Source organism: Camelus ferus, chromosome 35 (assembly GCF_009834535.1).
Source record: "Camelus ferus isolate YT-003-E chromosome 35, BCGSAC_Cfer_1.0, whole genome shotgun sequence".
NCBI classification, from domain to species: Eukaryota; Metazoa; Chordata; class Mammalia; order Artiodactyla; family Camelidae; genus Camelus; species Camelus ferus.
The window spans coordinates 4,224,436-4,244,318 of record NC_045730.1 but is presented as its reverse complement, the minus strand read 5'-3'; the positions used below and the strand labels follow the sequence as shown (position 1 = coordinate 4,244,318).

General features: G+C 51.9%; 1 protein-coding gene and 1 long non-coding RNA gene across 2 annotated transcripts in view; one reads left to right on the top strand and one right to left on the bottom strand.

The window, feature by feature from the left end:
- ITIH5 (inter-alpha-trypsin inhibitor heavy chain 5) overlaps positions 1 to 4,988 on the top strand; it is a 52,241-nt gene extending 47,253 nt beyond the window's left edge. The window contains exon 12 of the mRNA XM_032473844.1: positions 169 to 4,988. Within this exon, the coding sequence (XP_032329735.1) occupies positions 169 to 470 (302 nt within the window). The 3' untranslated portion in view covers positions 471 to 4,988. The remainder of the gene's footprint in view (positions 1 to 168) is intronic.
- Positions 4,989 to 12,549: 7,561 nt separating this feature from the next.
- Positions 12,550 to 15,906, bottom strand: LOC116661509. Its single transcript, XR_004317392.1, has 3 exons — positions 14,856 to 15,906; positions 14,259 to 14,710; positions 12,550 to 13,157 (listed from the first exon to the last, which is right to left on the bottom strand). It is a non-coding gene; the product is annotated as an uncharacterized LOC116661509 (long non-coding RNA).
- Between the last annotated feature and the right edge of the window lie 3,977 nt (positions 15,907 to 19,883).

Here is a 19,883-nt window from a genome sequence, read left to right as displayed (position 1 = left end):
ACTGCAGCTCGTGAAAAACCTGCCCCCAACCCTGATGTCACGAACCCCCTTCCGCTGGGTGACATACATGCATTCGCTGGTCACCGGTGCCGGAACTGAAGTTAGTTTTTTTCCAACAGCGTTCCTCACCCTTGGCCTCGCCCTGATGCTTCTTTTTGGTCCTGTCAGGTCAGTTCCTGAACCGGGAGGCCAGACTCACCGAGGAGCCTGCCGGGCTCGGCAAGAGCCCTGCTAATCCTCCCTCCCCCAAGGCAGGCGAGCTGTCTCAGGCCGTCCTCAAGGTCAAAGACCACCAGGTCCCCGTGGTGTGGAAGCAGAGGAAAATCTACAACGGGGAAGAGCAGGTGGACTGCTGGTTTGCCCGGAACAACGCTGCCGACCTGATCGACGGGGAGTATAAGGACTACCTGGCGGCCCATCCCTTTGACTCAGAGATGGCCTTCGGCCTGCGCCCCTCCAGGGGGCTCTGACAGCAGCAGCCTTAACGCACGAGCGGTGACAGGGGAACGCCTTCGGGGGCCCCGTGGTGCGGTGCTTGTCACTTGCACGTGCCTGGTCTCTTGACAGGTGGCTGCCACCTGGGACGCACCCTTGGCGATGAGAGGGCCGCTGTCTGCTTGAGCAAAGGGTGGGGGTGGGACGTTGACGTGCGAGTGGGATTTCCTCCCCTCCCGCTCCCCCGTCTCCAGTAGCCAAAGGTGGCGGCACCAAGTGGACAAGTCACGGTTAAAAGCAAGACGTCTCTGTCTTGTACAACTGGCCTGTCCTTGTCACAGCTCACTGTAGGGTGACTGACGAAGGAAGGTGGCCATAAAGTTTGTTTTCTCTGTGGAAATGGCCAGGTCTGGAGACTCCGCTTTTAGCTTCATACTAACGCTTACGAATCTTCCCTCTTTGTGCTGCTGTGCTCTCCGGGGGTCTGGCCAACTCTGCCTCAGGGGGCCCTCTCGCTAGGCCCAGGCCACCGGTCGCTCAGCTAGCACGTAGATTCGAGCCTTGTAAACAATCTGGTCTTTTCGCAGGAGAGGATTTTCTTCTGCTGTGGTGTCTTGCCCCTGGAAATTTGTTTTCCTTTTTAAAGATTGATTCAGAATAGAAACCCTGCATCATCCCAGATCACCGGTATCTTTCTAATGGGCTCTGCAAACCGCCTGGCCTTGTGGACGGAGAGTCTCCTATTTATTTCAGAAAAGCTGCGCGCCTCTGATAAACAAGGCAGCCCGCGTGGGTGTGCACCCATCCCTGGAGCTGGCCAGCTGGGTGAGGAGTCCCTCACGGGGCTCTTCAGCCTTGGTCCTGATTCCGACCTGGCGTGCTCCCTGGTGCCCCGGGAGCTGATAAATTTGGCTCTCACAGAAGGGGGATGGGAGGGACCGTCAGCCAGCGCGCGCCCACCGGCCGGCCTGCAGGAACCAAACTGCTCGTTCTCAGCAGGAAATGCAGACGTGCTTCTGCATCTAAGAAGCACATCTGTCTGCCCACATCCCACATGGGCAGGGCCAGGGAGCGGCACGAGCACAGGGCTTTGGCTGCAGAGCGAGGGCAAATCTGGTTCCATCAGGGAAAGGCTAAAATGGGGGCCCGGGGGTGGCTTCAAAAGTCAGTGGGTGTCACCCTCCCCATTGTGGAACCCACAAAGCCCGCTCACATTAACCAGGGGAGGGGGGACCGACGGGGCCTCAGAGCCTCCCTTCTCCCCTCCTCTCAGGCTTTTTGCTCTGCTCTGTCTTCTCAGGGTCACAGGGGTTCTGTCAGCCTGTTCCCCATTGCTGTCGGGGGTGTTGGAGCCAAACAGCAGAGACAGAAAGCTTTGGGTCAAAGAAATGGAAGCTTTGGATGGGAAAGCGAATTAAATAAAGGCTTTCGTGCCGGCTTCATGGAAGTGTCTTCCAGCAGGGAGTGACTCTAGGCCATGTGGGAGCAGACCTAGCGCTTGGAGAGGAACGGGAGTTAAGAAAACTGTTTATCTGGTTTGCTCTCCCGTGGGAATCATCTGAGCAGCAGAACGACACCCACGTGTTCCCGTGGACCAGGGGCTTGGGCTTCGGGAGTTTAGTTCTTTTCGCGCAGGGGGTTGGGGGCAGGGAGGAGGGGTCCGGTCTGTCTCAGGGCCTCCGTCTCTCCCCGCGCTGTGAGCCCGCCGGACCGCGACTGGCAGCTGTGTCGCTTCTGACCCAGCTCCGCTGCCTGTTCCCACGCCAGCGGGGCGAAGGCCCCCGCCCAGGCCGCGACAGCTGCTTCCAGATGTCAGAGCTCAGAGGAGGGAGGAGCGGGAGGCCGGGTGGCCAGCGCGCGGTCCGGCCCGTGGGGACCTCCCTGTTACGTAAACCTCGGTCCCCGCCGGGCAGGCGCCCCCGGAGCGCGCTGTGAGCACTGGCGCGGGGGCCCGTGGTCCTCGCGGCTGCGGGCAGGGGGCCTCCCGCTCCAGGGCCGCCTCAGCTGAGAGCCGAGAAGGCTGTTCCAGCCGGACACCCGCCCCTCACTCCCCCTTCAGCCGAACACCCTCCACGTTTGTCCAAGTAGGAGGGGTGAGCTTGCATTTGAGCGTTTTTACTTTAATCCCACTCTTCTTTCTCCGCCTCTTTAGTTGTCGCTCCCTTTTGACTGCGACAGGCCTGTGCCGTGACGTTTTCTGTTTTAGCCGGACTGCGACACCCGCGAGCCCGGTACTCACACGCGGGCAGACTTCAGTTCCTTTCAATTTGATTGAAAAATGATGTATTTTCTAGTGGCCGCGGGTGCTGCGAAGAGCAAGGGCTTTTCGAGCAAACGCAGAGGAAAGGAGGGGTTCGCTTCTAGGCTGGGGAAATGGAGGCAGAGTGCGGTGGGTGGTTCTCCTCCCCACGTTGCAGGAAAGATGAAGAGCAGAGCCAGGCTGAGCCCCTGGAACTCGCTGGTTAGCTTTGACGCCGTGTCACCATCTGGGCCATCGCTTCTTTGCCTTGAGCATTTATAAGGAAAGTGGGGTCCAGGAGACTAAATGAGCAGTTGAATGAGGTCGGGAGGGACACTGAAGCTAGAGAGGACAGACCTCAAGTTACACCGCTGCTAATGTCAACGAGTCGTGAAAACTGACCAGCTGGGCTTTTCAGTGAGTCTCCACCCCCGGGTTCCTAATCCCCTCCCTCATCCGAAAATGAGAGGCATCTGAATGGGTCATCTTCAAGTGTCCTTTAATTTAAAGTCTCACCTTCCCAAACAAAATGGACGGAACGTTCTCTACCCACTCATGTTAGGTGCTTTGTCTTCTTCTGTCTGACTTTCCAGCGGTTCTCTGGTTCAGGATGCAGGGAGGGCGTGTTCGACACCCCATCTCGCCGGGCACCTTGGATGCGGGGCTCTGGGAATGGGAGAGAGCGCCTCTTTGATTCTATCAGTCATCACATTAGATCTTTAACTGAATCATGTATCCTCACAGGTGGATTAAGCACAGGATTCGTTTCTATAAGTTTACGTCTTGCCTGAACTGAATGCTATGGACAGAATGTTCATGTCCCCCCAACAAATGCATATGCTGGAGCCTAAGTTAAACCCCCACTGTGATGGCACTAGGAGGAGGGGTGTTCGGGAGGTGATGAGGTCATGAGGGTAGAGTCCTCGTGGTGGGGTTAGTGCCCTTCTAGGAAAAGAGATGAGAGATGATCTTTCTTTTCCCCACCCTGTGAACACAATGAGAAGAACGCCTTCCAAAATCAGGAAGTGGGCTCTCATCAGACACCAGGTCTGCTGGCGCCTTGATCTTGGATTTCCCAGCCTCCAGAACCGTGAGAAATAAACATTTGTTGTATGAGCCACGCAATCTGGGGTGTTCTTGGAGTAGCAGTCTGAGCTGACTAAGACACTGAGTCATTCAAGGTGTGGATTCTTTTCCCTTTCTTCCAACTACCCCGAACGGATACAAACAATGCTGGCATTACATTCGCAGGGCTCTTGGAACCATAAACACAGGCTACAACTAAAATAAACAGCAAATAAACTAACACAGCTAAGCACATACTCAGACCACGTCCTGGCGTGCCTCCAGCCGGCATCCACAGCACCTGCTCCTTCTGGTGCAGGGACTGCAGAGGGAACGTTCCCAGCCCTGCCCGGGGTCCATCAGTCCAGCTGGGCTCCTGCTGGCATTTGGCAAAACTTAGTTTCTGTTCCTTGAAGTGCATCGGCCTCGGTGGCCCCTGTTCTAGACCAGACCGCCTCGCGCCCCAGCTTTCCCAGTGATCTGCCTCCTCTTTTGCTGAGAAAACTGCAGGAGGCGCTCCCTCGTTGACTGCCGCATCATCTTTGTGCCCACTGTCTTCCAAGCCTAACCGTCTCCCTTCATCCAGGCTCTGCCCTTCTCACTCCATCCGGGCAGTTGTCTCCATGACTCCCCTCCTAGACTCTCCAGACTTTATTCCCCAGAGGTTCCCCCCTCTTGGGTTCAGATACGCTTCCAGAAGTCTCCTCCCATCCGAGGCTTTTGTTCCTGGCCAGGCCCCCCTTGGGACATCCATCTTCTCTTTTATTTCAGTTTCAGGGAAGTGCTCGTGGTTGGTGTTTGAAACCTCATTTTTTTTTTCACCTCCTAGTCAGTTGCTGAGCTCATCAAATTCAGCTTCTGTCTCCATCACGTTAAACTGTGTCTCAGACGTCATGTTACCAATTCTGATGTCTGGTTCCAGCAATGGGTGTCTCCAACCCTACTGCATGACGCTTTGGACTTATTCCTCTTTTTTTGAAATGTTGGATCCTTTTGCATCTCTTATGTGATTCAAACTTTTTTACCCCTGGTCTCCTTTACTGAATGTGTCTCCTCCTACCATCCTGTGGACTTCCCCCAGGCTCACACTTGACCTCTACCCCGTCCACTCCCCACTCACCCCGTCAGCAACCTCACCCACTTCACAGTTTTAGCATCTGGCTCTGCGTAGATGTCTGAGGGCGCTTCCTTTTCAGTCTTCTGGCATCACCTCAAACTCAGGAATAAAAGCAAACTTTCCATCCTCAAAGTGTCTGTGTTTATGTTACAGGGATCTGGGACCTGGGAGGAAAGGAAGACGTTCTAGCACAATCTTTTTCCATTTTGATTGTTGCAAAGGTAGAAACGTGTGTGTGTGTGTGTGTGTGTCCTGGGTACATTTCCTAGGCCAACTCAAAATTAATTTTTATTGACACGGAGTCCTTCCTGAAAGTTCTCTCTTAATCACATTATTTTTCTCAAAACAACAGCTGTGTTTGTGTAAGAGAAAGCCCAGCGTTCTGATTGCTTACGGGGACTTCCTGGTTATATAAGATGCAAATCACAGTTTATTGATGCATCAGTTAAATCAGTTCATTGTACCACAGGTACGAAATTCGTTATAAACACATTTTAGTGTGCTTTTTTTTTTGAAGTGAATAAATTTTATTCCAAATGTAGAGGAGTGAGGTAGAAACTATAATACTGCAGACACTTGAGAGTGAATATCTGCGTGGTAGGCCTGCCCTGTTTCATCCTGGGACGTTCGCCACTGGAAGTCCGCTCGGTTATTTCAGACGCGAAGATGAGGTAAGCTCTCCAAAGGCACTGGAAATGCTCAAGTCCAGTGGTCTGCTCTGAAACAGTCCTCTTCAGGGGAAGGCAGGACCAGTGCAAAGCCTGAAGGCTCAGCTCAAATGGGAAGTGTATTTGCTTTTACAGGAAGCCCAAGAATATTCTAGAAACCAAAAGTTCTCCTGCGTAACTTGGAGCCAACTACTTACCCTTTCGATCTCATCATCAGCGTGGCCTGGAAAACTAAATAGCACTTTGAGACCCTGTATGAAAACATAGGCTAAAACGTCGTATCTCGTTGAAGCACAGGCACATTTTAAACTGCCCGTGCACATTGTCCCGCGGGAGAGAACGCCTCACGGCAAATGCAGCCACTTACTGCTTTGAGGAGCCCTGAGTGGGCGCCGACTGCGCGGAGGGACACCGCGACCGCGCTGGCCGCCCTGGCGCTGATGTTGCAGGTGACTAGTTACGAAAGACAGACAGCAGGGGGTCCTTACAAAGGTTCAGGGAAAAATTAAAACGTGGGCGGGGAGGGGTTTAAAAAGGAACAGACTGCTTTCAGCCTGTGTGGAAGAGGCGCTGACATTGGATCCGGGCCCTGCCGGGCGGGTATGGACGCCGGAAGAAAGCGCCTAGCAGTACGTTATGTAGGAACTTACTTACTCGTCCTGAAAACGCCATAAAGGAAAGGAAAATAAATTGTAAAGAACTAAAATTTCCGGGAGATGGAGTGACTCGGCCTCCTTGCAGAGCTCAGGGCTTAGGCGCGCCTGGACGCCGTGCCTCTGCGCTTCTCGCCCGCCTGGGGTGCCCTGGACAAAACAGGAGCACTGCCGGACCCGGGTCCAGGATCCCACCTGTCGGTACTGGCTGAGCATCACGGAGCGAAGAGGTAAGGAAGGCTGGTGAAGGGTGCGCTCCTGCTGGTCCCTGAATGCAGTGTTTCAGGATGGCTTTTCCTCTTGAAAAGCAGGTATCCGTTGCATGGGCTGTTGTTCTGCTTTTTGCCACTGGTCTGGGCTCCAGGCAGGCAGGGAGTTCTGGGCTCGAGGTGATCAGGGTCGCTCCCAGAACATCGTTCTCCCTTTCCCTTAGATGCAGCATCCTGGGAAACAGCTCCCAGGCGACAGCTTTCCTGAAGCAAATCACTGTTTGCTGGAAGGATACGAAAGCACGTCTGGGGAGCTCGGGCACCGAGAGTCCACGGGGGAGGGGGTCCTAACCCCCAGCCTAGTTAAATACACAGAAATGGAGAGAGACAGGACTCACGTGCACACTCCGTGGCTTTTAAATGTCTCTTGTCTCCCTTGGGAAAGGTGCAGACAGTGAGGCTCCTGGTGTGATTAATGAGCCTCTGGCCGCACCTGGCAGAAGGAGGCAGGCTGAGGAGGAGGAGGAGGCAGGAGGAACTTCCCTTTTTCTCCCTCAGACACTTGGCACCGCTGTGCGAGGGCGCACTGCCCTAGTTTCTACCGACGTGATAAGCAAGTCTGGTGGGGAGTGAGAAAGCAAAGAGCCGGCACAGGCTGAGGTCAGCCCCGCGAGCCAAGGAGAGTTGACTTCCCATGGGTGGGGAACAGGAGGATGGGAGACGCTGGGGGGCCTCCCACGGCCCAAAGGGACAATACTTGAAACGAAGGTCTCAGGGGGACGATACAGTTCAGTGGTAGAGCGTGTGCTTAGCGTGCACGAGGTCCTGGGTTCAATCCCCAGTACCCCCATTAAATAAGTAAACCTAATTACCTCCCCCCAAAGCAAAACAAAAAAATTAATTTAATTAAAAATTTTTAAATAGAAGGAAGGTCTCTCGTGTCCCTGTCCAACTTGGTTCACACATCCTTCATCACCACAGATCGCATGAGCGATGCAAAATTGAATTACAGTCTGCCCATATTTAGAACAGGTGACATGAGAGTCTGAGGTTGTCCTGAGGTTCTGTCCGCATGTTCCTTGTTCCTGTTCCCATGCAGGGTGGCTGCACTTTTCTGTCCCCTGCTCCCACTTTCTTCCATGCCCTTTTTCTGGGGGACCCTCACTTCCTGGCCTGAGATCCACAAGGAGTTTAGGTCCTGTCACCTCTGCCTGATCTGCGCTGTGTCCACCCACTGCCCCGCAGCTGTTTCTGCTCCAGGAACCTCTGTTCTATTCCTAGAGTTTGGAGGAAGCGTGAATGGGGAAGGGGAGGGGAGAGGGAAGGATGCACCTTCCTAATCATGCAGGAGCCAAAAGAAATCTTCCCAGATCACACATCTGTGTCTTTTTTTGTTTTACTTTCATGACTTTATTTCATAAGCTCATGTAAGTTTGCAAATTTACACAGAGAAGATATTACTTGCCACTTTCTTTTATTTTTTTCAATTTAAAAATAATTTTTTTCCTCTCACTTCTTTTTTCATTAAAAGGAGGTACTGGGGATGGAACCCAGGAGCTCATGGGTGCTAAGCACACGCTGTACCACTGAGCGATACCCTCCCCCTTCTTGCCGCTTTCTAATAATAATAAAAACAAGCACGCAGACACTGAGAAGTCGCCTGAACAGCCACCGGAAGACATGCGTTATGGGCACGTGGGTGCCGTGGTTGACAGCGGTTAACACGTGTGCTGGGCGACGTGTGTGAATGTGCAAAGCCGTCTTGGAGTGAAATTAAGAGCCTCGCCGCAGAACGGCGTGTGTAGAGCAGTCCTGCTGGACCCCAGCCCCTGACGCTTAACAGCTTTGGAGCTGTCTGAGCACCTGTGAAAATATGAAGTCTAAAATACAAAATCTCTTTCCCTTAAAAGAAAGAAAGAAAGAAAGAAAGAAAGAAAGAAAGAAAGAAAGAAAGAAAGAAAGAAAGAAAGCCAGCCCCCAGGTAGATTTCTTCCTAAAGCTATCCAGAGCAGAGGGGCTTTGCTGTCTATTCAGGGGGCCTGAGCGTCCTGTGCTGTGATTTAAGCTTAATTCATCCAATGTGGGTCCTTAAATGACCCTCACTGCCCTGGCCTACTCCCAGCTGCCCATCCCTTTAAGGGAGCAGAGCCTTTTCTAGGCACAACACCTAGAATTTTTGTTATCAGCGTTGTGGTTCTTTTCTCCCATCAGCTCTTCAATTCCTTTCCTCCTCAGGACTTCCACGCTGAGACAAAAGCCAGGACCTCCCTGCAAGGTCGGGAGAGGCAAGCCTTTGCTTTCTCGCTTCTAGGGTCAGGGTGGAAGCTAAGACCCAGCGACCCGCGGACGCTCACGCAGCCTGAGAAGCCAGGCCGGCCTCATCAGCTCACTCCGCCCCTCTCAGGGGCCGGCTCCGTGGCGCCCCTCTCCCCTGAGGGCTAGGATTTCAGCTGAATGGATGGGCGGGAACAGGGGAGAACCGCTGGCAGGTTCAGCAGAGCCACGGTCCCCACGCGGGAGGTCCCAGGCGGAAAGAATGGGGCTTATTATGTACCAAGGAGAGGGGAGGGGAGGGGAGGCGGGGGGGAGAGGGCCTCGAGGTGTTGAGCAGGGAAAATGGTTGAAATCCAAGTCACCGGGATGCTGGCAGCCCGGCGCCTGCTGTTAGACAGTCCGATGAACCCTGATAAACCCCGCACCCGCCTGGTGCCCGCCAGGCCGGGAAACCTTAGCACCGCGGAGAGCTGAGGGCGCGGGAGGGGTGCGGGGAGCCGGGCTGCTGGGAGCCGGGGAGGGGCTTTGAGCATCCGCAGAGGGGCCGCAGGAGGCTCAGATCAGGCAGGTCAGTACTGGTTTGATGACATATTGGGGTCTGCAGGGGAAGGTGCCCGGCCAGGAGGGGACCCTGCTAAGGGGAAGAGGAGACGGCCAGCAGGAGGACCCAGTCCAGCAGGGCTGTGGATCCAACCGCTGTGGTCGTGACCAGAGGCTGGGGAAGGTGGCCGCTGAGAAGCCAGCCTCAGAAACACCCCCACGGTTCCGTTTCTGGGCCTGGAGACAAAGGTAGCCTCCTTCTTGGTGGATTCCACACTTGTGTGCTGACCTCAGCATCTCCAGTGTCCCTGGATGTATTTAATGCCACTGAATTATGCATTTAAAAAATGGTCAGACTAGAACTCCCTATCACCTCTGTCTGATCTGCTGCCGGTGTCCACCGCCCCCAGCTGTTTCTGCTCCAGGTCCCTCTGTTCCATTCCTAGAGTTTGGAGGAAGCTTGAATGGGGAGGGGGAGGGGGAGGGAAGGATGCACCTTCTCAATCATTCAGGAGCCAAAAGAGAGCCTCCCAGATCACACATCTGTGTCTTTTTTTGTTTTACTTTCATGAATTTATTTCATAAACTCACATAAATTTGCAAAGTTACACGGAGAAGATATCACTTGCCACTTTCTTTTACTTATTTTATTTAAAAAAGTTTTTTTCTCTCACTTGTTTTTTTTTTTTTTTAAGAGAAGATTTTGGGGATGGAACCAGGACCTCGTGCATGCTAAGCACACACTCTACCGCTGAGCTCTACCCGCCCCCACTTGGCACTTTCTAATAATAAAAACAAACACGAAGATACTTAGAAATAGCCTAACTGGCCACCAGAAGACATGCGTTATGAGTATTCAGCACATGAGTACCGCGGCTCCAGCTGTTATTAGAGATTCGAGCGGACACAGCGGCCAAAGCGCCTCTCGTGCCCTTTGCCAGATGGCTACTAGCCCTCTGCCTTCCATCATAAACAAAAGCACAGTTGTTACCTGATTGCAAAATAGTACATACTCACCGTCAGAAAAATGAAAAGCTTGGAAAACACGAAGACAACAAAGAATGAATTTCTTTTTAATTTGATATTTTTAATCTTTTTTTGGGGGGGAGTCCTTTTTGGGGGAAAAATGTTTTCAAAAGAGACAGATTTCCAGGAGATGATCTATAAGGAATAAAACACCCCTTCTGACCGTTTAAGTCAGCTGTGTCAGTCAACAGCAGGAAAACGCATTCTCCGAAGTGAGACTCTGGATATTTAGCCAACATTGAGAGAAAGATTGGGTCCCCAGAATCCTGTAGTACTGGATTTTCTGCTTGTGACCAAGGGAACGGCCAACATCCCTGTCCAGTGAATGTCTAGCTGACTTTCACGAAGGCCAGGGTGTAAGACTGAGACGCATACTCAGCCAGCAGTGACAGCTCTGGGTCCTCCCTGGGCTGGAACTGGCCGTGTGCCCTTGGGAAGCTGCACGAATTCCTCTAAAGCATCAGTTTCCTTCTGTGTCAGATGGAGACCTTCGTGGCTGCCTCCCAGGAGTTGAGAAGAATCAAGGAGAAAATCTGAGGCCATATTTAGCATGCACTAAATATTCAAAAAAGATGACTGCCTATCCAATAAATAACCAAGCAACTGAATTTCTCTACAAAGCAGCCCCTGCCTTGAGTCATCACTGACGCCTTAGGTAATTAGGACACTGCCGGGAATGCAGTGCTGGCAGCTCCCACACACCCAGGGCACACTTGTGTTCGTACCCATTGTCAGGAAAATGCGAAAGAAAAAATATTATTAAGCATAGAGCTTGTGATTAGCTATGGCAAAGGAAGGAGTGACACTCTGGGGACAGTGAATTGAAATCAAGCAGAGACAACTCTCGATATTTCATGGCAACAGACATCACGGAGATATGTCATCAATCTACAAAATCCTCTCAGGCACAAGGGAACCCTCCTGAGGGTTTATTTTATGCCCTAATCTGTGTTGTGCCAAGACTGCTTCAAGATGCATAAAATGGACTGGTTTATGTTCGCCTGGAGAACCAGAGGAATGGTTCCAACGTGAGTGGCTGGTTGAATCCCCAGAATCAGTGCTTGAGTAGCCAAGAGCTGGCCAGACCCCACCCCTCTGCTGTCTCCAAACCCCATCACTCCCTTGGACATCTGCCTGCAGGACTGCCAGAAATGTCACCTGAATTTTTACTGTGATCCAGCCTCGGATGAGTGGAACAAGGCTGGGGCCACCTTCTCCAACACCACGGCCAGCAAGTCCAGGAGGGACTGCCCAGCCCAGGCGGTGGCTTGGGGAGGGCCCCCTGGGAGGACACTGACTAATCCGCACCCTGGGGGCGTCACGGGTGTCAGTCAGGCCGTTCAGTGAAATTTCTGGTGAACTCAAAGCTCAGCTTCTGAGACATCACTTCTTCCGGGCTTGGGGATTGTAATGACTGGTGCCACCTGGTGACCAGCGCCGATGTTTCCCTTTGATGAAGTCAGTAAAACAGCGAAGCAGGGAACGACGCTCGCTCGTTCGCCCAGAAAGTCCGGGGACCTGAGCAGCTGTGATGTTGTGTTCTGGTTTGCTTGTGATTACACGCGGTAGCAGCCTGGTCCATGAAGACGCCACCCCAGTGACCCCTCTCTCCCCGCTCCTGCTGCTGGTCCCCCAGAATCCGATTCAGGTGACTTCCAAGTCGACCCCACAGCTGTCCACACACCACTCTGCTTTTATGGAGCCAGACAAGCCCCCGAGGACAGGGATCCTTTGTTCTCGTGGCTCCAGTGTCTCACCCCATGGTGTCTGATACGTGGGAGGCACTTAACACAGATGGGCCGGATGAAAGAACAGAGAGGGGCTGGGAGTCGGGGCGATGTAACTCTGATCGTCTGTCTTTTCAGAACTGCATTTCTTGCGTAATGGAGAGAAGCAATGCTTTGATCAACAAAGTATCGCCTGCTTGCTGTCGCTTTATGTCTCCTTTCTTTCTATCTTCCTTCAGTTTCCCTCTGTATCATCTTCCAACGTAACTAAGCATGGATTATGTCATTATTTCCCAGTTGAGGGACGCAGATCACCACCATGCTTCTAGGTTTTACCCGTAAACAGCAATCATATGGTATCTAATAGTGAGAACAGAGTTCCCCATCCACGTCTCTTTCAACCTTTCTGATTCTGACAAGGAAAAAGAGAAGGTCCCAGCTCGAGTTCCGAAGCCTGCAGCCCCTCTCAAATATCCATTCTAACAAAGAAATCACAGGCCAGACCGTCAGCAGGCAACAAATATCCATCTGTAACTGAAAAAGTTTTATTTGCAAACCAACGAGACTGGTCTGTTTACAGTATGAATTTGGGTGCTCTTTGCCAAGTAAACTGATAAAGTTTACCAAGCGGGCTTAAAGGAAAATATTAAGTAAATCACTGTAAAGGCAGTGCCAGTTTATGGTCAGAAAAACAGGAAGGTGGTACACGGTATATGAATGACAAGTTTGGGAAACCCTGGGGTAACCAGACATCTTTTCTTTCCTCTTGCTGACTTTCGACACACCCACACCTGGCGTGCCTCTCTGGGACTTGCCGGACTGTTTCAGAAAAGCTTAGGAGACCAGTGGAAGATGTAGCCAAAGGCAGGCATCGCTCACAGAGGTGCTTCTCCCATCAACACAAGGTTTCTGCACGGTGCCCTTGTACTGGCGAGGCCAGCCCGTGGACCACAGCGAAAAATTCAACCCCTCATTCATGTTCCCTGGGGCTCCCTCACTTTGCAGCGGAACTCGTGAGCCAGGCTCAGCGTGGTAGGACCTCATTCATCAGAGTCACTTTAAGGCTAACAAGCCAGCCTTTCTGCCCGGACTGCTGGTGCGCAGATCGGATGTCTTGGGGCTGCCGATACCGAAACGTGGTGACCGAAGGTCTCGGGAAAGCACCGGGGGTTTCCGTCATCCTCGGCTTTCTGGGTAATGCAATCTGAAAATCAATCCTCATTAAAAACAGGAGATATTAATCCCTCTGACAGGGCGCAGCTTAAGTGATAATTAAAAGCACGTTTCCTGTCGCTTGGCTGCTATGAAACGCACCCCTGCTTACGCCGCCGAGGGGGCCTCGTGCTGAGGCCCCGGGGGCCGTCATTTCTCCCCCAGGAAGCCTCACGGCTCCCGGAGTGTCGTTCATTATTTAAATCTGATTTTCTTCACTTTAGTGAAACAGAACCTGGCAGCGGTGCTTCCTCCAGCCCCACCAGCTGTCCTTAAAACGCAGTTAACATTGCCGTGAATGAGGAACGGAGACTGACTTTGCATTAATACAGACTTCAGTGCGACACACGGAAGGACTTTATTAATCATCATCCCCACCCCATGAAGATCTTTAGACCTTCCTCAATTAATTAAAGGAGACGTGACTGCTAAGATTTTAAACTCTCTCTTTGCGGTGTCACAGTGGGAAGAACCTCGGTGTCTGGGGCCCTGGATTAAGAAGTAAGTAAGGCCGACGGTAGAGCCCATGTTATGTTCTTATTTTTTTAAAATAAGATGTTTCTAGGAATGTGAGTTGTATGTATGAGCCAGGATGATGCTATTTCAGTGAAAAAATGTGTTCACCGCACCAGCGTGCATGGGATATCCTATCTAAATACACGTGTAGAAAGATGTTTCCAAAAAAAAGAAAGGAAGGAAGGAAGGGAAGAAGGAAGGAAGGAACGGAGAAAGAGAGAAAGAAAAAGGAAAGAAAAGAAGTAAATATTGCTTACAGATTTACAAAATTTTTATCCCATTTATTTTATGAGAAGAGTTGGGTATCAGGGGGAAAAATCATCTGTATGGTCACCAAAAATATTCCTGGCAGGTTAAGGGATTTGGAAATGGCACCCTGGCTTGCGGGTTGATGTTGAGAACATTAAGATGTTTGACTTCAGCTGCGTAAACAGATATTTACCCTGGGCTTAGTATGTGCTTACAAATGTGTCAGTAGGGGCCACATACACAGGCAAGAATGCTGTCTGTCCTCAGGGAACTTACTATCTAAGAGGGAAGACAAGAAAAGCAAACAGACAATTGTTTCACACTTTACCAGCTGGGAAGGTTTGGACAAAAACATTCAGACATCCTCTCCATTGTGGTGTCTCGGGTGGATGAGGAAGCCAACCAGGACTGACGGAGGAATGGTGAGATGGGGCCAACTTGGGGAAGAGGACACGCTGGCACACTGGGAAGGGGCAGCCTGTCCCTTAGAGCAGCGGGGGATGTGGCCGTGGAGGTCCGGCAGCCCCGCACATTCTTCAGAGTCACCAGCAGGAGGACCTCTCTCAGCTGAAGTCAAGGTTTTTTCTGGTTCTAAGTAAACGCAGTTAGTGAATTTTCTTCCCTGGATACTCGATATTCTAGTAAAAAAATGGCTGATTTAAATAAGATCTGAGCCCGCATGTGCATTCCAAGCCATCCTCTCCACGCTCCAGTCACGACAGAGGCAAGCCGCTTCTCGGTGGTGCACACAAGCTCCCTGTGGCGGGCGCGTTGCCACTGCTGAAACAAAAAGACCTCCTTAAACTCAAGTTTAGAGTAAGTTCCTGAATTCCCTTCTGTCCTTTCATAGAAAAGGCTTAACTCTTGAAGCTGCAAGCCCTTAGCCACCGTCTGCAGCCTTGTCATGTGCTCACTGCCTGCTCACCTCTCTGCGGCTCCGAGACCCGCGAATCCCCGCCGCTGACACACTCAGCACGCCCCGCAAAGCAAAGGAGAGAAGGTGGAGCATTCATTCAACACCTTCCCAGCAACTCCGTGTCTTCCTTTGGGTTCATCCCCTTTAGATCTGGAGCCTGCTTAGAGCCAGAGGCAAACTTCCACATGCAAAAATCAGAATCACAGTCCCAAGGGCCCTTGACCCCTTTCCAGCCTGACTAGCACGATGCAGGGCAAACCGTCCAAGTCGGCTTGCCCAGAAAGCGGGAAGGCTGTGTTGTGGAAACACTGCCTGGTGTCAAGGCAACAGAACGGACAGCGGCCCCCACGCCTGCCTCCACGGCCGGCAGGATGTGTGTCTAAGACATTGAGAGCAAAGGACCCGCCACATTCAGAACCCACCTTATTTTAGGGAGGAATTAATTCTCCATGTCTTCTGGATGGGGAATGGCTGCAACGCCAGGGGCCACACCTACAGAGACAGTCCTGGGAGGAACATTACCGAAGACAGCTGGGAGCAGGGTTATTAAGCAAAGAGATGAGATTCTCTCCCCGGTGGGCTTTTCAGGTTAAGAAAGAGGCATACCCTTCAACCGGCAGAGAAACCCAAGCCTCAATAAGTCAGTGGAAATTACCTGCGAGAATTCACATGCATGACAGCAGACAGAGCTGGGGGGTTTGCTGGAGGGACCTTTAAACTCCTTCTGAGCAGAGAGCGCTGACTTCCCTAACTCCAGCTTGCCCTGATAGTGACTTTATTCCCACCCACTCCCAGTTCTTGGAGCAACTTGAAATGGTCATTTCTTCCACTCTCCTACCATCTGCTATTCTCCCACACAAAGGCAGACAGTGAGGGGAGCCCCCCCAGGGTCCAGTCACTCCGACCCTTCCCAGCACCTCTCTCTCGTTCACCACCCCCAGACTTGCGTGCCCCAGTGCTGCGCATGCTTAATTCTAAGCAACCCTGAAACAGCCAGCCCTTCTCATCCCCAGAGGCACGAAGCCACGATGCCACGAAGGTCAGAAAAGCAAGAAGACAAATCTGACATTTATCTGCTTGTCTCTGAAGGGCAACCCAGCATTCAGATGAGACGTCATGTTTTCAAATAGGTCACAGGGCTGCCGTTTCCTTCCGTGTTGGTGGGTAACCCTTGGTGACTGACTTACAGAGATGGAATGAATGCGTAATCAAATCAAGAGCCAATTCTGGAATTCCCACCCTGGGTCAGGCAGGGTAAGAGACACCAAGGGGTTACTATCTCGTTAAGAGGTCAACACATAGGCAAGAAAATGAACTCATAGTAGAAGCAAGTGTATGTAGGGCTGGACCAGGGATGCGGGCAGTGCAAGCTCAGAGTGGCCAGGAAAGGCGTGGGACATGGTGTGGCTGAGCCTGGAAAGATGGTAGGACAGCAGAAGCCAAGAGGAGGGGAAATGTTCAGTGCCCACGGTGAGAAGGCAGCCTTTCCTGGAACGGCAGAAGGTTGGCCCTGGAGAGCAGCAGGATGTCGTATCTGGTGACAGAGTGAGCTACAGTCAAAGGATGCTGCTGCCTCCGTGTGGCCCTCCGGGCACTCCCACACAATGGACGCTGAGGCAGACTGTGTTTCCAGAAATGGACACAGCCATACTCCAGTCCCTGGTGCTCTTCCAGAACCTGGCCATTGCCCCCACGAAGAGGTGGAGTCTGTTCCCGCTACCCCTGCGTTTGCGTGGCAAGTTCCCTTGCGGCTGCCTTAAGGAACAGACAGCAGTGGAAGTGACGGGGGTACTTCTGAGACTGGGTCACGAACAGGGGTGTGGCTTCTGCCCACCTCTCTCCAGGATGCTCCACTGAACTCGGGCCCCCACACCGTGAGGAAGGCGCGTGCAGGTGCGCCTGCGGACCCGCCCAGCTCAGGTGCCGGCCAGCAGCCAGCAGGGATCACCGGACGTGCCCCCGGAGGAGCTTCCAACAGGGTCCGGCCACCAGGCTTCGAACGGCCCCAACTCACCGTGCGCAGAGCCGAGACCCGCTATCCCGGCCAGCCCTGCGGAACCGCAGACTCACCCGCAGAAAGAGATTGTCGTCGTGTTACGTCTGTAACTCAGGACCCATCTGTAACTCATAGAATCAACACATAGAACAAATCCTTTATCAGCCCCTTACTTAGTCCTGCCGGAGCTCCAGCAGGAAATCAGAGTATCACACAGCGCAGTAAGGTCGAGGTGACATGTCAGTTGAATACATATTGCCTTTCCGATCCCACGATGCCCATAAACTCGCTTTTCAGGTTAGATTTCCCCCTGAGGCTGCGTTAGAATGAGTGGTCCACATCCTTTTAGTTGAACTTCTCTTCCTGTTCCTGCGGCACAGAGAGACAGAGGTAGGGTTGGAGCATTTGTTATCTACATTATTCTTTATTTTTTGAAATTTAATTTTGACTTATTTTTGATAAATAAAAATTGTATATATTTATTGTACAGTGTGATGTTTTGACATATACATACATTGACAAGTGATGAACACTGTCCAGCTAACCTGTCCGTCTCCGTAGTTACCTTTGTGAGTGTGTGTGTGTGTGTGTGTGTGTGTAGTGAGGACACTGGAGATCTGCTGAGCCAATGTCAAGTAGTGCAACACATTATTGTTAACCGCTGTCACCACGCTGCAGCTGAGCTCTCCAGAACCTATTCATCCTGTAACTAAAAGTTTCTACCCTTTGATCAACATCGCCCCCTTTCCCCACCCTGCAGCCCCTGGTCACCATTCTACTTTCTGCCGCTAGGAGTTCAGCATTCTTTCTAGATTTCACGTGTAAGTGAGCTCCCGCGAGCCGGGTCTTCTGCATCTGGCTTGTTTCACTGAGCGGAACGCCCTCTGGATCCAGCTGCGTCCCCGGCACTCCGGTGGCCTCTCACACGAGCCCGTTTCTAAGTCTCAGACCTGTTGGAGGAAAAGACAATTCTATTTCTCTGAACACACAAAAACCCGCTCTGGTTTTGGATTCAAGTCTCTGTAGTTTTTTTTTTCATTGTTCTGATGTGCTGATGGCAAGACCAGCTGCAAACATTCATTTAAGTAAGGTGGTCACTCAAAACGAGCAGAGTTGAAACTGGGGAGCTTTGGCAAGTGATATGGAAGCATCCCAGAGCACAGCAGCGGACGAGGTCTGTGTGGGAAGCTGGAAATTAGCTCATGCTCAGGCCCCACCTAGAACAGCAGGCGGTTGCCAGATCCCTTCCTTCCAGAAAGACTCCCAGCTCGGCTGCCAGCTCACCATTCACTGCTGGGTCTGCTGAGTTTCCAATTATCTGCTCCCTCCCTCTTCCTCCCCTCCCCCTCCCCCCTCTTCCCCTCCCCCTCCCCCGCCCCTTCCCCTCCCCTCCCCTCCCTCCTCCCCCCTTCCTCCTCCCCTCCCTCCTCCCCTCCCTCCTCCCCTCCCCCTCCCCCTCCCTCCTCCCCTCCCCCTCCCCCTCCCTCCTCCCCTCCCCCTCCCGCCTCCCCCCTCCCCTCCCCCTCCCCCTTCTTCTTTCTTCTTCCTCACTAATCAACCCTCTCGATTTGACAACAACAAAAAGGGGCAACAAACTCCAAAAGAAAGCTAAGGGAAGCTTGAATCTACTCTTTTAAAAGGAGTTTTCAATAGAAAACAGGATGGCATGGCAGTTAAGAACAGTGGAGGCAGACAGACCTCGAGCACAGACTCACGGTTACCGAAGGGGAAAGGGCAGGGGTACAACAGGAGTTTGGGGTTTGCAGGTACAAACTCCTATACATAAAATAAACCACCAGGACCTACTGTACAGAACAGGGAACTATATTCAGTATCTTTTACCAACCTATAATGAACAAGAATATGGAAAAGAATATACACGTGTAACTGAGTCACTGTGCTGCACACCAGAAACTAACACAACATTGTAAATCAACTCTACTTCAGTTAAAAATTTTTTTTAGTAAAAGTGAGGCTATTTCTACATTTCGTTGTATAGAAAGAGCTCTACTAAACAGTGCATGAAAAACTGACAATAAAACACTGTGACGAGTGTACTGGCACTTCATACACAGTGCTGTCAACTTCTCTGTGTGTTGGAAAATTATTATAAAAAGTTGGGGGGGAAAAGAAGCACGGAGGTAAAGCCACATGGCTGTGAGCGCTTAGCTCTGGCAAACCACTTACCCTGGGAGAGCGCCTGCTCTCATCCTTAAGGGGCAAGTAAGAAAACGGACCCCACCGGGTTGCTATGACGCGTCAAAGCGAACGTGCCACCGGACGAGCGCGGGCCCGGCACACGGTGGGCGCTCCGGGGACGTTAGCGGGTGCTGCTCTGAACTGCAGGGGACCCGCGGGCATTTCTCCAGGTTTTTTGTAACTTTCTGAAAGTCCACTTTAATATCCAGTAAAACCGCTGTGACGAAGAGTAAGTGGGTGCCAGTTTATTTCAGGAAGGGCATCGCAAATTAGCGAAGCCCCCGTCAGGTGCTAGAGCTGGAAATGCCGTCAGGAGGACTCCCCAGGTAAGGGTCAGGGTGAGCCCCCCCGCCCCCCGGTAGAGAAGAAAATTAAAAATAGACTCGTCTCAGAAGGGTGTAGCTCAGCAGTAGAGTGCAAGCTTAGCAGGCACGAGGTCCTGGGTTCAAGCCCTGGTACCTCCATTAAAAAATAAGTAAATAAGTCTAATTACCCCCCCCAAATAAATAAATAAATAAATACAAAAATAGACCCATCTCTCTCAGTGCACAGCTTTTTCCAAAGATGGACCAAAAGGACTTGGAAGGGAGAGTCGCCTGAAATGGCAGGGACTTTCTGACAGTGACAGAATCGCAACCCCTTGGTGGCCCATTTCTGCATTGTGACTTTGGGAGTAGTTCCTGGAAACTCAGCCTAGAGTTTCTTCAATTTCTTCCATCCGACCAATGATTCTGGGAGTCGCGTGACGCCCCGTAACAAATCCTTCTCTGCTTAATCCAACCAGAGCGGACTCTGCACTTGGCAAGTGACCCCTGACCGACGCGGAGACTCCTGAGACCCAT